The following is a 16195-nucleotide window of genomic DNA, read 5'->3' on the forward strand; positions in this document are numbered from 1 at the left end:
AAAATGATATAGAGAAAGTATACAATAAATGAATTAGCATCTCATATTGCAAGTAAATCGTAGCAAAAAGAAAATGACAATTCATTGATACATGCCAAATCTGTATACAAATCCCTATACTAAAATTCAATGGATAATTCTAACCACTAAGAATGGCCAAGTCAGACCAAATATATGATCTTTGGCACACTTAGGAATGGCTAAGTCTTAAAAATGCAAGCCTATTTAAATAGTAACCACTAAGAAAATCACAATTGCTTTTAAAACCCAATAATACCTATTTCTTATAAATAAAACAACTTATTTTAAGCAAATTGAATAAAATGGGACACCCCTTCCTGTACACCCTCCCAAGTCTGTTTGTCATCCATTCTTTTGGAATTGATTGAAACATTATGTGAGTAACACAAGAGGTAAACACAAAGAGCAAATAATTGTAATAGATTCAATGTCTTTTAAAAGGATACTGCATAAGTAAATATTGAGGGAAGTTGTGGTGGGGTGGTTAGAAATACTCTTTTCCTATATTCCAACTAACCCAGCTTTTAGCATTATCTATAAATACTGAATCATCTAGGTGAACATGCTCTGGGGCCCCTACATTTTAATTTTTTACAATTAAATTGGTAAACAAATATTATTCAACAATAAAGAGAAAGAAATTGGTAACCATTTAACACGTGCTTAGTACAAAGAAAATATTCAAGCAACTCAATATAGCCATGGAACTTACAACTATGAGTAACAAACAAAGATCATCACCGCTTATATCCCAAATTTCTATCTAACCAAGGTCTCAAACTAATGGCGTCTAGAAACATTTATAGGACACTTCAGCTACTCAGACATCTTACATTTTTTTGGTGCTAGCAAAAGCAAGGGATAGCAGTCTTATTATCATTTTTTTCTTTTTATCAACAAAACAATAATATTCTATTATTTATAATAGTGGTGGTGTGAGAGATTCACACTACCCAAGTTACAAGCACACAAAAGCTAAGCCTCAATCATGGCATCCCATTTAAATACAAGATCTTCTAATATTAATCCCCTACACATCGGTAAATACAACACCCAATCCCACATAAGTAACTTGCAGACAACACAAAATTCAGGAATGGGGATCACATCATTTCATAATCAGAAAATAAAAATAAAAGGGAAAATTAGAAAATAAAGATCGAGCACAATTACAAGCTGGAAATCTGCCCATTTGCAGAACATACCACCAAATTACTAGAGTTAATTAAAAAAACATAATGCAAAAAAATAAAAAATAAAAATCATACCTTTACAACAAATCGCAGTATAACAGTGAAATGAGTGCACCAAGATGAGAAGATACTAAAAATTTCGCATCTTAGTATAGTAACGAGAGGTTAGTTTACTGAAAAAATTGAAATTCGTTAGATTTAAACAGTAGTAGTGAGAGAGCACGAATGAAGACTGAAGAAAAATCTATACACGAGGAACAATTCAGAAACCAGGAAAAGAAAAAATATCACCACTTAAATCATGAACTCCAACACCTACCCACCAGAATTACACATATAGAACACGTAATATATGAAAATAATCGAATTTTTACATAAGAATACAAGATATCAAAATAAAAATCATACCTTTGGTTATAACTGAAGCAACTAGCACCTGAATTCATTTTAGTTGTTGATTAAACACCAAGCAGTGTGAAAAAAAAGTAGAAATTAGATGATGAAAATTGTCAAACCATAGAAGAAGAATGTGAAGGAAAGCAAAACTACCGGATGGCGGATGCGCGACGGCGAAGTGTTGATTATGTTGAGCGAGAGAGAGAGGGTGATGGAAAAATATATCAATCGGTTTTAGTTTAGATGGAACAAGAGATAAGAGAAGAGCGCGACTTTTCATTTTTTCCCTCGATCCCAAAATTCTATAATTTTGGTTTTTATTTTTTTATTTTCTATTATCTTAACTTTAAGTCTTTACGGTTTCTAGTCAAAGCAAAATTTTTAAAATACGTTACTAATTAATTCTCAAACCCCGAAAAATTAATGTAACACATTATTAGCAATTTTAATGCCCAAAAAACGTTAGGAACTTAGTTACACCTAAAAAATGTTGGGAACCAAAAAAAGTGTGCGTTACTAATATCTTGTTTTGGTGTAGTGCCAGAAAGCAAAGTAACATGTCCAAAATCCTGACTTGACTAATACAAAATAAAATACTTCCAAGTCCAAGATGAAAATGACACTATGTGTATACTAAAAAAGGGGAAATGGCCTTTAACAACAAGGGGGGAGAAACTGCAGAAATTCCTTAGGCCAAATAACATGTCCCTGCCCAACTTGACCAAGGGTACAAAAGTGATTATAGGGCTCAGGCAATTCACCAGAACCCACAGTAATCGCCTCAATGTAAACCAAGAATTTTCCATCCCCCAAAGTTCTATTTCCAATCTTAAATGTTGGATCAACTTGTTTCACCCTCCCAGATGCAACCTTTCTCAAGGGCCAAAAGGCTCTCACATTGACTTCAAAGATTCATGTAATCAGTCCCTTCAAAAATAGATAAAAAATAAAATAAAATAACATTAGTTAAAATTTCAAATACACAAACCATTAAATTTTACTATTACTATGAGAATAAAATAAAGTCATAATGATTAAATTTTGAGAGAATATATCATGTGATCCGGAAAAGAGGGTCCAACAGGGGAATTACATGTGGGTGGCATCCGGTGGACAAGATTTTGCACCGTTTCATTAATCTAATTTACTTTTCCATCAAATGAGTCCTTCAACTCATCAATTTTCTTTTCAAACTGATTTTTAACTCCTCGGTGACCTTAATCTGTTTCGATATATCTCTTCCTATAAGGAGCGAATGCTTAAATAAAGACTTAGAGACACCCGGACCCATGACCCGCATGCGCCCTCTTGAGTCTTTACCAACAACCTGTGTACTTGGAGATTTTAATTCGAGGAATAAAAATAAAATTGAGCAAAGTATAAATTCATACCTCTGTCACAACATCATTGTCGCATGCTTCAAAGTCGGAGTTGGAGGTCGTGTTAGAGTTCAAAGGGGAACGTTGAGAAATCTTATCCTATTCAATGGAAAACATAAAAAAAAATCTAAAATCATATAGATAACACAGATGTATCACTGACTAAGCATACACTTTTAAATAGTATATATATATATATATATATATATATATATATATATATATATATATATATATATATATATATATAAAAGTGATGCATTGACTAAGCATCCAAGAAAAAAACATATAAAATAAAGACTTACTGCCAAACTCTGTGGTTGGGGTGTACCAGTTTTTTAATTGTGTACATTTCACGCACATATCACCCGATCAACTTCTTCCACACTGACACCTTGTTCCTTTGCAATTTTACGGCGATAAACTTGTCTTTGGTGTCCTCCCTCACAGTTTGGTTCAATTTGCATTTGCACGTTTCTCAATATTTCTCGCACTTAATGCCTACATAACATACACAAATTAAGTTACAATTTGCTTTGCATCTTATAAGCTAGTAAGGGCGGTGCATATCGTTATAGTATATCGTTAGAATGTCTAAGACAAGGTTACCTTAAATTCATCTGAATGACAATGATTCACAAAAGCTTTCCAATCCTCCAAAGGGATTCCGCTTCATTTTCACAATTTTATCCTTACCAAAGAACATATTTCTTTTTCAGTTCACCCTTGTGGTTCCTCCATCGCGACCATGACTTTATCCCTAACATACTTACTAAGTCTTTGTCACCATTAACAAATACAAAAGTGTCGTTCAAGCTTTTAATGATTCTGTTATAGTGAGTTCCTTTACTAAGTTTCATCATAGTTGGCCAATCCTTATAGAAGCATGGGATCTCATGGTCCGCAAGGCGAGCAGCTTCACTAGATAGCCTGCTAACACCTTCTTCAGGAAAATCAGGCTGGTTATAGATATTAAGCCAAAGTTTAATTCTCTGCCCCTCTTCCAAATGATCGGATATAGGTAGAGTAGGACCTCTAGTGTTATCTGAGCCTTGATCGTGAAAGCAATCCACCCACGATAATGCAAAAACTGATGATGTTATACAAGGATGAAATGGAAATAATTAACTTAATCAGATAATCATGAATTATTAACTAATTACCAGTGTTAGTGTTGGGGGAGTCCTCTAGTGGGTGAGCTGAATCTAGGGATGTGCTACTAGCCATAGTACAAAGCGATAACTAAACTCTGCAAATTAAACAAGCACTTGCATATACAGTTAAGTTAATGATCAATACAATAAGGATCAATGTACAAATAACAAAAAATGAATTCAGAAATTAGTCAAAATGTGAAACACTAATTTAAAAACGTGAACCACTAATTTAAATATGAATTCAAAAAAAGTAGCAAAACAGGTTTAAATATGTAATTCTCGGAACAAAAGACTTCATATAATAAAATAACATCTCATTTCTTTCTAGGTCTTTTTCTTTGGTTGATAACCTCAACAAAGAAAACCATATTCTCTTCATTAAAGATCAACTCATCCTCCATACGTTCTGGAATGATAGGCCTCGTGAACGATTCATCCACAACTATATTTTCTGACACTACTCTTGTTGAGTCCATATCAGAGTAAACCATTCTTGGAACCTCAATAACCACATGCCAATCAAGATTGACTGGGTCTTTAGAGTAAAAGACCTTGGATACATGCTCAGTAAGAATGAATTGCTCGTCATTCATTTGAGATGAACCAAGCATATTGGATAGATTGACCAACAACAGTTTTGACTCGTTATCCACCTTTACATTGTTTGGGAGCTTAACCCAATCGCACTTGAATAACACTGGTTTGTAATCAGTATTTGGGTACTCCAATTGAACAATTTTCCTAAGAACACCATAGTATTCAGCAGATGCTTCTATAGGACTTTTATCCTTAGCACTCGAGCGAAAGGTAGTTGGGCACTTAGTACAAACTCCACTATTTTGGTTTCTTCTAGTCAACTCATAATCTTTGGTGACAAATAAAAAACCATTGACTACATACTTCTCATATGTTATAGCAAAACGTGCTGGTCCCCTTGCTATTTCTATAAGCTCGTCATCTTTCGGGTTTTGAACATCAAGTTGTCTCCTTAACCATGGCATGAACTTGTCTTTTTCAGGTATTTTGAACTGGCCAGACTTTCTTCCTGTGTTTCTCTTGCAGACCTCGAGGAAGTTATTGTACTCTCTGTTCAATATCATTAATAAAAGCACAATAAATAATATAAAAATGTCTATTTGGTAATTGAAAAACACATACACGTAAACTACAATAGACTTACTTCTCCCATATTTCATACTTTGGATGACTTTTCAATATCCACTTACGTGCTTGCTCCCACTCAACAACCTCTAAAAGGTAACGTTTACTTGGACCAAGAGGACCTACTTCATCAACTTCATCGAGCAAACCAGGAGGCATTGTTACCTCAAAACCCTCGGTGCACTCTTCTAGCTTTTGAAGGAGGCCACCCCCTCCTTCATATCCTCCACATATATCATTGTCTCCTCCTTCAAGTATCACTTCGGCAATGCAACCTTCAAGTGCTTTATTAAACACATAATCCTTGTACTGCTTCATTAACCTTTAAATAACAAAACTTAAATAGAAAGTACAAGAAATAAAACCAAATAATCATGTGAAAAGTTTTTGATCTAAGTATACCTTTCAAAGACATACATCCATCGATAGAACACTGGTCCTAACACGCAGGCCTCATATAGGCTAAATGAATGGGAAGATGCATCATTATGACAAAAAGCGACGGAGGACACATCTTCTCAAGCTCACATAAGGTTCTAGCCATACCCATCTCAAGTATAACCAAAGAATCAACATCAATTCTCCTCGAGCATAAAGCACGAAAAAAGTACAAAAACTCAATATAACAGCCCGGGCCTCCTTCCGATCTTTATATGCGTGTTGGATCAATACAGGAAGCAAATGTTGCATTAGAATGTGATAGTCATGAGACTTCATCCCTTTGAGTTCCATGGACCCCTCCTTGACAATAATCCTCCAATTGCTACTAAAACCAACAGGTACGCGCATGTTTCTTAAGGTGGTAAAAACAAAGACTTCTCGATAGGTGTAAAACATAACACTCCACGATTTTTACGATTATTGTCTGTCACCTAATACTTCTTCTTTATCCCCAAAAGTTTCAAGTCTTGGCGTGCATTGAGATCATCTTTGGTTTTTTTCGTGTCCAATATCAAAGCAATAAGAATTTCACATACATTCTTCTTAGTGTGCATCACATCAATGTTATGAGGAACGGGGAGTTCTTCCCAATATGGAAGAAGTTTAGAAAATATTGACTGCTTCAAAAAACTAGAATCACTGTCCACATCTTCCCCAACCACATCTTCCTCATCCTCGGAGTCACCACCTCCCCGTTTCCTTTTCTTTAACTTTCCCCATTTCACTTTGAGATTCTGAGTTAACTCTTTAACCTTCTTCCCAGACAAACGTAGGGGTTGTGACTTGAGCTCTTCTTCCTTGTTGAAAGTAGATTCTCTCACATCAAGTCTATTTGGATCCAATTGTGGCAAAAATCATCTATGACCAAGGTAAACATTTTTTCTCCCATGAACAAGTCTCACAGTAGATGTATTTAAACCACAAGGGGGACAAGCATATCTCCCCTTAGTCCTACATCCAGAGATGTTCCCAAAAGCTGGGAAGTTGTGAATTGTCCATAAGAGAACTGCACACATATTGAAGAGCATCTTTGACTAATACTCCTTTATCCCACAAGGATTGCAATTCATGGACCAACGGCTGTAAATAAATATCTATATCATTACCAGGTTGTCGTCGTCCCTCAATGAGCAGTGCTAGCATAGTGAATTGCGGTTTCATACATAGCCAAGGAGGGAGGTTATATGTGACACACATCACTGGCCAAGAACTATACGATGTGCTTTGCATTCCAAAGGGGTTGAACCCATTAGTGGCAAGGCCCAATCGAACATTACGTGGCTTAGAAGAAAAGCTTGGGTATGTCCTATCAATGTGTTTCCAAGATGATGAGTCAACTGGGTGACCCAACTCACCATCCCCCAATCTATTTGTGGAATGCCAACACATAGCTTTGGCTACCCAACCGACACCATACATTCTCTTCAACCTATCCCCAATTGGAAAGTACCGCAACTGCTTCGCAGGTAGTCTTACACGGTTTTTTCTCTCCTCAATTGTTGTAATTTTATATCTCGACACCTTACAAGTAGGACATTCTTGCAACAATTCATTTTTCTTCCCCCAATATAAAATACAATCATTTGGGCATGCATCGATCTTTTGATAAGTTAGCCCCAACTCCTTAACTAATTTTTCAGATCGATACTTGTCTTTCGGAACTTTATTATCCGCCGGTAACACTGCCTTAAGTAACTGAAGCAACTCAGTAAAACTTATGTCAGACCACCCACGTGTAACTTTGATTCTAAACAACTTTATGACAAACCTTAAGACAGTGAAATTCTTGCAACCAGGATACAAAGCACTCATGGCCTCTTCAAAGTTCTTATGTGACAATATTGATTCAGCATCATCAATGCCCGGTGCCTCTCCATTATCAACTCCGAGACCTCCAAGAAATGAATCTAACTCTTCACCACCAAATTCTTCAACCACGGTAGTAAATGCATCATTTATATTCATCTCATGTAGATTAGAGTTCCCATGGGACTCCACATTCGGATCATGTCTTTCTTCACCATGAAATATCCAGTGTAAATATGTTGGGTCGAATCGGTTTTTATAGACGTGATACCTCACGAGTTCGTAGGTTTTTGCTTTCCCTCCATTTTTACACACACGACAAGGACACAACATTAAGAGCTTGTTACAGTAGTTTTTTACCACAAAGTCCATAAAATAGTTTACCCCATTTATAAAGCGGGAGTCATGGCAATCTAAATTGACCCAACTACTTCTATCAGTTGGAGAAAAACCCTCCATGACGTATCTACAAATAAACAAGAATCACACAAGTTCAAAACTTCAAACTATATACAAGATAAATAGCATGATCCATTCATGAATAAACCTATCCCAAACCCTCATCTCAAGCAAAAAATGTCTAACCAAATTAACAAAATCTCTAAAAATGAATTATTTTTACCGGACTAGCAAAAATCACATGAATATGTATTTAAAACCTAAGCAATTTGTAATGAAAAAATATATATTTGTAATAGATAAAGCAAAAGAGACAGTAACCAAACAAATATCAATGTAAATCCATTTTTGAAATAAATAAATGTGTGCAATATGCTCAAACTAAGAAAACTAAAACTCGACCATCTAGGGAGGTCACATTGATTAGAAAAAAATATATATTAAGAGAGCATATCCAAATGAGCTAAATTGAAAATTAAATAAACCCATTTCACATAGTTGGTTTATTCACTCATACAACCAATAACAAAATACATTTCATAGTTTGACATCTCACCTCCGTAGTAAGTAAAATGCTACAAGAGAACCCAATAAGCACCGAGGCGCCTTCTTCTTGAGCTGAAAAAAATGCGTAACAATTAAATATGTTTCTATCTATATGTTTCAAACCAACAAAAAATCAGTAATTTAATAGTTATATATTAATACTATATATAGTTAGAAAAAAAAATTGTTCTCTGAAAAAACATCCATGAAACAAGCAGTCAAGGATAAACACTCAAAAGCAGTAACATGATCAAAACTTAACAAACTTCAACTTTAATTTCACCACAAACTAACAATACCATCTTTAATTATCAGCAAACCATCAATCATACAAGTTAAAATAAGCAAACAAATCAAGCACTCAAATCTCAAACCGAACTAAACCAATGAGAACAGCAACATCCACATATAAATAAATCAAATAAATGAAACCCAATTAACTAACAGTGAAAAAACAAAAGCCCAACTTAAAAAAAATACTAACTTTAATCTAACGTACGTCAAATATCAAACTACAACTTCAATTAGTTTGTTGGTGGTACGTACAACGCACTTAATTCCAAAGTGAAAATCGTATGTAAGTTGAGATGGAAAAGATGAGTTTTGATTACCGATAGTTTGAAGATAAAGTTGAAGGCAATGAAGGCCAAGAGTTTGATTTTGTGTATTTAGATCAACTTGGTATGACATCAACCTTCAATCACAAGACCTTCTGCAGACAGTCGTTAATTGGCGGGAACTATGGTCTGCTGAATACTACAAACTTTGTCCCCAACCCAGATTATTATAAGTATGTCATTGCGTCATTGGAGTGAAACCTTGTCTTAATTCAGTCATTTGCATGTAAGATATCTATTGTTGCTGTTTTGATTCCTAATACCTATTCCTTCCCCTATCAGTGCTATTCTTTGACACAAATTAATGGGGAATAATGTTCTTTGGGCTACTCATAACGGCTCCCCTCACTTGCGCGTGTACTCTCATTGTTCCAGGACCAAGGTATAGTTTTAATCTTTATGTTTATATACATGTATCTGTCTTTTTTCCATCCAGTTGTTTTTTTATTGTTATCATTTGAGTTGCCAAGAATAAAAAAAAAAAAAAACCCTTTTTACTCAATTTCCATCCAAAACAAAAAAAAGGTGAAACCTTTAATAAAATAAACACTTAAAAATTAAATAGTTGTAAGCATTACCTTTGATGTTTGATGAGAGAAATCGTGAGAGAAGCGATGAGTAATGAACCGTTAGCGTTAGCGAGGTGGTGGTGGTGGACGAACTGAAAGGGCAGAAGATGAGAGAGATGGTGACAAAGGTGGTGGAATCTAGAGGTGAGATTAGTTTCTAAATTTCTCTGAATATTTTGAGTTTTTGTGGGTTGGAAATTTTGGTGCGCGCCCATAATTTTGGAGCAATTTTGGAGCAATGACGGCGCCGTATAGCCGTGGGAGAGAATAGATAGTGTGAAGGATCTGATCCAACGGTCCAAACCATGGGAACACCTACACGTACTGACCGTGGAGAAAGGTTGCAAAATATCGTCAACCCATGCTACAACAACTATTACAATACCAATGGAGAACAACCGTGGCTAATTAACCGACAGCTTTGGTCCGTGGCAAACATTCCGGGTAATCCGTGGCTAAAGCCCTATTTTCTTGTAGTGTTTATGGCAATGCAATATCCTCTTTTATTTCCATATGGTGAGGACGACTACACATTTGATATTTTGTATCGAGGAGAAGAAGAAATATCAGAAAATCACCGCCACACAGTTAGCATGCGCGAATATTATGCCTTCAGACTTCAACATAGAGAAAATGAGGGCCAGACTTTAGTCAGAGGTGGAAAAGTAAAATTGCAATTTATGGTCGATATATACACATGTGTAGAAGAAGAAAGACTTGATTGGTTTCGAAACAACTAGTCCACAATTAGAGCAAAACTATATAAGAATATAGTTGACTCAGTGCACGCTGGAGACACAGATGCAAGATTAGTCGGAAAGCGTTTAGTTTTGCCTTCTTCATTTACTGGTGGGCCACGGTACATGGTGCAAAATTATCAAGATGTCATTGTTATATGTAAATGGGCGGGACCTCCAAATCTATTCATCACATTCACTTGCAATCCAAAGTGGAATGAAATTAAACTTGCAATAAAAAGAATTGAATGTCTAAAATCCGAATACTGTCCCGAAGTTGTTGTTAGAGCATTTAAAATAAAAGTGGATCAAATTATGAAGGACCTCAAAGAAGAAGAACACTTTGGCAAAGTTATAGCATGCAATTTTAAATATTTTACATCTTAATTTTATTTGTGTGATGCCTAAACTATGTGACTCTTGGCTTGAAAACATCTTATTCCTTCTTTTTTCCCCCATAAATTATTCATTTTATTTTATTTTATTTTATTTTTTGCTGGTTTTACTTTTTTTCATTCTAAAATTTAATCGAGCTGGTATAGTAAGTCAGTATGTAAGATGTTAATATGTCTATGGTTGACAAACACCAATCAAGAAAATGTCTATGGTTGTCATTTTGTCAAAGTAAGTATGGGGAAACGACACTACCAGGATTTCACAAACACCTCAAATTGGTAGTACGGGTCAATTAGTTTCGCCTTCTCTTACACTTTTTATATAGGAATAATTAGTCGGTTTACAATATAATGTCTAATGTCTCACTTAGAACCTTCAAGCCAAGTGTAAAAACTAATAAATAAGCCAAAAAAGGTATGCTATTTCAACTGAAAGAGGAGTTGAGGGACAAAAGGCAAACAAAGCCAATGGTTGCTCGAGGTTATGCAAAACGTTATATAGTATACTCCTTTCTTAGACGTAGCGGCTTTATACAAACAAACTTGTAAATTTTCATGTGATATAGTGGTATCAAGCATTCATATTTATTTACTTTTAAATTTGAATTTTGCAGCAATCTATGTTATTGAATTCCAAAAACGAGGTCTACCACACGCTCACATACTACTTTGGTTGCACCCTGATGACAAGCCTTCTACACCAGCTGACATTGATAAGATTATATCAGCTGAACTTCCAGAGAAAAATGATGACCTGTTGTTATTTGAAATTGTCGTAGACAACATGATTCACGGTCCATGTGGAGAGCTAGACAAGAATTCACCTTGCATGAACGAAAGAAAATGTACCCGACTTTATCCAAAAGAATTTTGCAAAGAAACTACATTCGATGACAAGGGATTTGCAATGTACATGAGAAGACCAGGTAGAACAGCTACAAAAAAATGGAAGAAGAAGACTTTCACCGTTGATAATAGATGGATTATTCCTTATAATCCAGCTCTTTCAAAGAAATATGGAGCACACATCAACGTGGAGTTCTGTAATAGAAGTTGAATGGTCAAGTATCTCTTCAAATACTTGAGCAAAGGTCAAGATAGATCCACTACTGTTGTTAAGACTGATACCACTGTCGAAAACACAGAAACCGAAGATACAATAATACAAGTTGATGAAATTGAAAGATTCTTAGATTGTCGGTATGTATCTGCACATGAAGCTTGCTGGAGATTATTTGGTTACGATATCCAATATCGATACCCACCTGTTGAGAGACTACCATTCCATCTTGAAGGTGAACATACGGTGTTCTCTCATGACGATGACAACACCGATGAAGTTATCACCCGTGAAAGTGCAAAGAAAACCAAATTTACAGAGTGGATAAGCTATAACCAATTACATGAAGATGGTAGACACCTAAGGTATATTGATTTCCCATTAAAATTTGTTTGGGTTGATTCTCTAAAATATTGGAAATTAAGACAGAAATGAGTAAAAATCGGAAGGATCTTTTATGCACATCCGACGTCAGGCGAACGGTTTTATTTGTGAATGGTATTAAATGTTCAAAAAGGTGCAACGTCATATAGAGATCTCTGAACTGTTAACGGCAAGGTGTATGAGGATTTCAAATCAACATGTCTTGCACTTGGACTATTGCAAAATGACGATGAATGAAACAATGCAATCGTTAAAGCAAGTCAATGGGCTGGTAGTGCTTCCTTGAGGCAGTTATTTGTGACACTATTAGTTTTCTATGAGGTGAGTGAACCTTTGGTTCTATGGAACAAACATTGGGAGTTGTTTACAGACGACATACTGGACAAAGAAAGAACTTGAGCCAATGACAGTGATCTGATTTTAACACCTGAAGAGCTTAGAAACCATGCGCTGACTGAGATTAACAGATTACTGAAACAAGTAAACCGTCAATTGAAGGATTTTAAGATATCGTTCAAAGATATAAGGTCAGAACCTAGAGACCCAGATAGACTCATCACGGAAGAACAAGAATATAGTCACAATGAAATGCACCAACAATTTCATGAAATGCAAAACTGCCTGAATCATGACCAGAGGACTATATATGATAAAATTATAAATGCAGTCAATACAAACTCAGGTGGGGTTTATCTTGTCTATGGAGGAGGAGGGACTGGAAAGACATTCCTCTACAATACCATACTGACCCAACTGTGGTCACAAGGGAAAATAGCCATTGCAGTTGCTTCTTCAGGAATAGCAACTCTACTTTTTCCAGGTGGAAAGACAGCGCATTCAAGATTTAAAATCCCAATAGAAATTGATGAGTACTCAACCTGTAATATAAGTCAACACCATGCTGGCCAGACTTATTCAACGAGTTGATTTTATAGTCTGGGACGAAGCTCTTATGACCCACAGGCATGATTTTGAAGTAGTAGACAGGACGCTAAAAGATCTAATAGGCAAAGAAAATGAAAATAAGATCTTTGGAGGTAAAATTATTCTACTAGGGGGAGATTTCAGGCAGATTTTACCTGTCATTCGAAGAGGTACAAGGGAATTAATAATTGCTTCATCGATAAACAGATCACATATTTGGCAGCATTGCAAAGTTTTCAAGCTAACTAGAAACATGCGCTTAGAGAATGTGGATTCTTCATTGGCATTAGATTTCAGCAAGTGGGTATTAGACCTCGGAGAAGGAAAGTTACCTGCCATTTCCATATTCGAAGGTAAAGAAAAAAATTGGATCCAAATTCCTAATGATCTTCGTATTCCCCCTGGCGATGACATCATAAGTGATATCATGTCAAGTATTTACAAAGATTTACCATCAAAATACATGGATGACAACTACTTCAGAGATAGATGCATTCTGTCACCTACAAACGCGTCTATAGATGATATCAACTCCCACATTCTGTCTTCTTTCGAGGGACAAATGCGTGAGTACTTCAGCGCCAATTCCTTAAGCTCTATATCTGAAAATATTGAAGAACAATATGTAGTATACCCAATTGAATTTCTTAACACAATTAAAGGATCTGGTCTTCCAAACCACAAGCTGGAGTTGAAACTTGGCACGCCAATCATGCTCATTAGAAACATAAACCAAAGCCTTGGTCTTTGTAATGGAACAAGACTTTTTGTTATCAAACTAGCTCCAAAGGTCATTAGAGCAAATATTATAACATGGAGCAACATTGGCGGGGAAACTGATATACCAAGGATAGAGACAACTTATAAGTGCATGAACTGGCCTTTCAGTTTGAAGAGAATACAGTTTCCAATAAAGATTTGTTTCACAATGACAATAAATAAAAGTCAAGGATAGACATTGAAGCAAGTGGGGGTATACTTGCCTAAGCCAGTTTTCAGTCATGGACAACTATACGTTGCAGTATCACGAACAACTACACGATCAGGACTGAAATTCCTAATCAAGAAAAATGGTGACGAACCAGAAGGATACACTCAGAACATTGTCTACAAAGAAGCATTCAACAATTTGCAATGAGGTAAAAAAAAATATTAGTTCAATCTTAAATTTTCAATTTTTAACTTCATATAGAGCGAATTGCTTATTAACTAATTAATTTTTTTTATTCTATTACAGTGTAGAGGACCAGCAGCTACTATGGAGACATTATTCACATTCGCCATTTTTTTTTATTCTCTTTTGTTCTTTATTGGAATATACACAACCATTTTCTATATATGCCAAGTGTTTGAAATTACTACAGTTTACAACTTCATTGGACATACCTTTGTTTTCATTTTATATTTATTTTTTAGTTAATTATATTAACTTTGAAAAGATAATGTCCTACTTATCTGTTCTCGGTCAATCTAACATTATATAATGTTGCAGCATTTAGACATGACAACTCATTACAGTTTGATAAAGCAGGCCAACAAGTCAGTTAGGAATTTGAAGCTCAGAGTAAGAATTGATAGAAGCTGGGTTGAGTTGATAAGTCAGTTTTATGCAATTGAAGGTGCTGTGTTAAGTTTGTTGTGATAACTACCAAAGTCTTGGGTAGGTGATTTCCTTGGTGTGAGCTCCAAGTTGAAATCATTTGGGATAGAAAGTAACTAGATTGAGGTGTGACTTTCTAGTGAAATCTCCCAACACGGAGAAGATAAACAAAGAATTTGGGGCACTGGTTCGTGCAATCTATACCCCGGCATTTTGTATCTATCGCAATGGATTCCTGATTTTAATCCAGGAAAGTAGAAGCAAACACATTCACAAGTTTGGATAAAAATGTATGATCTTAGTCAAGAATATTGGGATCACCAAACTCTCTTCGAAAAGTCCCACTGCCCAGAAGAGGAAAAAGTGAAATGAAGAGGCGAAGGATGTTGATTGATTTCCCGCTATTCTTCGACTTGAGCCTTGAATACCTGGGGAAATAAGCATTCCGGAGCAAGCCATATATCCGGAATTTCAGGCATCCAATCCGGGAAGCATCGCACGAGGTATTGGTTTACCAATTAAACTCGATGATGCCATAGCTAACAAGTCCTTCGGTCATTATGCTAGAGTTTTCGTTGATGTTGATCTGCGAAAAGATTTGCCAGAAGTACTTATGGTTGAAAGGGGCAAGTTTGCATTTTATGTCCGCATTGAGTATGAAAAACTTCCTGCTATGTGTTCATTTTGCAGTGTCCTTGGACATGAACTGCGTGACTGTTAGTTAGCATCAAAGAACAAGGACAAGGGTAACAAAGAAGGCGATAGCAGGTCTAAGGGCAGATCCAAATCTAGAGGCCGCTCTCATGTTCGTGCTCCTAAGGTGGTTCAGCAGTATGTGCAAAAACCTCCGGTTCAGAAAGAACTGACACCTATTGTGGAGGTTACAGAACACAATTTAGAGGCAAATGAGGATAATGAAGATGTAGAAAATGTAATGAGAAAAGATGTTGGATCCTCTAATGATGAGAGGATATCTGACTCTTTATCTCCTTCTTTGTCCTTATCTCCTTCTTTGTTAAGGACTGAGAGAGTTTCTCCTACAAGAACCAGTGACAATGAATCGATATACAGGGTGAGAGAGACGCAGAAGTCTTCACCTGCCTCTCTTAGAGGTAACAATGTCAGTATAGTGGGTAATTCCTGGGCTGTACTGGTGGAGGAAGAAGAAGCCAGAGACAATGCAAGCGCTGAGAAAGCAACTAATGATGCTCAGATAATGGAAACAACCAATGAGGCGGATTCTCAGGAACGGTCCATTAGCAGAGGAATTTGAGGCCTTTTTGTCTGAGAGTCGGAAAAAGAAACTCAAGAAGCAAAGACAACAAAAGCAAAATTCTGGACCTTCACTACGGCCTAGAACAGCCCCCGCCAATGGCTCATTATGAAGGTTTTGCATTGGAACGCGAGGGG

General features: G+C 36.1%; 2 protein-coding genes across 2 annotated transcripts; one reads left to right on the forward strand and one right to left on the reverse strand.

Annotated features, from left to right (window-relative positions):
* Positions 1-4460: 4460 nt before the first annotated feature.
* On the reverse strand, positions 4461-7713 carry LOC147498456 (uncharacterized). Its single transcript, XM_086563239.1, has 4 exons — positions 6704-7713; positions 6187-6576; positions 5327-5629; positions 4461-5232 (listed from the first exon to the last, which is right to left on the reverse strand). The coding sequence occupies exons 1-4, from the start codon at positions 7711-7713 to the stop codon at positions 4461-4463; spliced, it is 2475 nt and encodes an 824-aa protein (XP_086419365.1).
* Positions 7714-13213: 5500 nt separating this feature from the next.
* LOC147498457 (uncharacterized) lies at positions 13214-14140 on the forward strand. Its single transcript, XM_086563240.1, has one exon. The coding sequence runs from the start codon at positions 13214-13216 to the stop codon at positions 14138-14140; it is 927 nt and encodes a 308-aa protein (XP_086419366.1).
* The last annotated feature ends 2055 nt before the right edge of the window (positions 14141-16195 follow it).

The sequence above is a fragment of the Coptis chinensis genome, chromosome 5, assembly GCF_015680905.1.
Source record: "Coptis chinensis isolate HL-2020 chromosome 5, ASM1568090v1, whole genome shotgun sequence".
Lineage (NCBI taxonomy): Eukaryota > Viridiplantae > Streptophyta > Magnoliopsida > Ranunculales > Ranunculaceae > Coptis > Coptis chinensis.

Bases quoted from the DNA above. Each gene is read 5' to 3' on its own strand.
- LOC147498456 (XM_086563239.1), bottom strand. From the start codon at position 7,713: ATGAATATAAATGATGCATTTACTACCGTGGTTGAAGAATTTGGTGGT. The intron at 6,577-6,703 runs GTAGGACTAAGG...GGATCCAAATAG, and splicing joins TTTTGGGAACATCTCTGGAT to ACTTGATGTGAGAGAATCTA. The intron at 5,630-6,186 runs GTATTAGGTGAC...TGTTATTTAAAG, and splicing joins CTTTTGGGGATAAAGAAGAA to GTTAATGAAGCAGTACAAGG.
- LOC147498457 (XM_086563240.1), top strand. From the start codon at position 13,214: ATGACCCACAGGCATGATTTTGAAGTAGTAGACAGGACGCTAAAAGAT.